Source organism: Olea europaea, unplaced genomic scaffold (assembly GCF_002742605.1).
Source record: "Olea europaea var. sylvestris unplaced genomic scaffold, O_europaea_v1 scaffold25126, whole genome shotgun sequence".
Classification (NCBI taxonomy): domain Eukaryota; kingdom Viridiplantae; phylum Streptophyta; class Magnoliopsida; order Lamiales; family Oleaceae; genus Olea; species Olea europaea.
In genome coordinates this window covers 1-1,600 of record NW_019243372.1, presented here as the reverse complement: position 1 = coordinate 1,600, position 1,600 = coordinate 1, and the positions used below count along the sequence as shown (strand labels likewise).

At 38.0% G+C, this 1,600-nt stretch overlaps 1 protein-coding gene across 1 annotated transcript; it reads left to right on the top strand.

The window, feature by feature from the left end:
- Nucleotides 1-259: 259 nt before the first annotated feature.
- LOC111382510 (GATA transcription factor 26-like) lies at nucleotides 260-1,597 on the top strand (the record flags this gene model as incomplete). Its single annotated transcript, XM_023006514.1, has 2 exons — nucleotides 260-620; nucleotides 1,197-1,597. Coding segments are annotated over 2 exons (762 nt in total), but the record flags the coding sequence as incomplete, so codon positions are not given.
- Nucleotides 1,598-1,600: the final 3 nt, after the last annotated feature.

Here is a 1,600-nt window from a genome sequence, read left to right as displayed (position 1 = left end):
AAAGAGTAACATTGGTTTGATGTGAATTCATCCTTTTGTTCTATTACCCCGTGAACATTTTGATCAGTAGAATACCATTTAGTTCCATTCTGAACAGGAATACTTTGTCACAAGAAGTGATAATAGTTGTTAAACTTCTTTTTCTGTTATGATTTGAGAATAATTCGTAGTGTTTATTGTTGCTGTCCATTGTGATATAATCTGCTAATAATTGTCTTTAATTTACTTCTGATTTTGACTGCTGATACTTTAATTTTTTTTCATAGGCACCCCTCTTTGGCGCAATGGTCCCCCCGAGAAACCAGTACTATGCAATGCGTGTGGTTCTCGGTGGAGAACAAAGGGAACGTTGGCAAACTATTTTCCTCTACATGCTCGGGCAGAACCTAATGACTTTGAGGACTATAAGGTTTTGAAGGTGAATAACATATCTAAGAATGACAAAGCAAGCATTCTCAAAAGAAAGCAAGCTAGTCTTATTTCTGAATATGGTGGGGTGACTCCTGATTGCAACCCGGGATTCTGCAAAGGGTTCAATGAAGATTCAAGCAATAGATCAAGTTCCGGCTCTGCTGTATCAAACTCCGAGAGCTGTGCTCAATATGGCACAGCTGATGCAGGTGATTTGACGGGTTTTGTTGGTCCTTCATGCATGTGTAAATATATGTATGCATACATTCAAAATCCTTGAGGAAATGCCATCTCCGTGGCTTATGCAAACTCCAAATCATTGTTTCTTTCTCATTGTCTTTCTGGAAATGGGACAAGCACCTTCGGCTAAGCTTAAAAGTTACTTTTCTAGAGAGTATGACTTTCTAGAAAATTAAGTTTTGTTAGTAAAAGTAAATAAGTTCTACAGTTATGTTTGACCAAAAGAAGCTTAAATAGAACTTTAACTTCTTTTTCAGTTTAGCCAAACAGGCCAAATTAGGTCTTTTGAATAGAACAAACACTACGTTTAATAACGAGAGGCACGTCTCAAATAGATGTTGAAAGTTGAAACAGAATTAACTGAAGAGCAAAGCACCTAATCAAATAATTTAGTCTGCATGCTCTTCTGTTTGAAATATATGAGCAGGAAGATACTTCTGCCTTTTTGGTTGTTGCACATGCAAAGCTGTTATTAAATTCTTGTATTATGTTGTAGTTTCATATTTAGGCTCAACGTGAAGGTTATCAATTTCTCATCTGAACAGGTCCATCACAGCCTGTAGTGTGGGACACCATAGTACCTTCAAGAAAGAGAACCTGTGTCAGTCGTTCAAAGCCATCTCCTGTTGAGAAGCTTACAAAAGATCTATATACCATATGGCATGAACAACAGTCATCATGTTTCTCTGGGTCTTCGGAAGAGGATTTGCTTCTTGAAAGTGACATACCTATGGTGTCTGTCGAGATTGGACATGGAAGCGTCCTTATTCAGCATCCAAGCTCAATCACTGGACAAGAAGAATCTGAAGCTAGCTCCCTTTCAATTAATAACAAGATACAGACCATGAACGAGGCTTATTCATGGTTGACGACGCCTCTTCTACGTAGTGATGACAAGCTTGTTAATTTTTCAAGTCAGGAAATTGAGAAAGTCAAGAAGCTTCCTGGA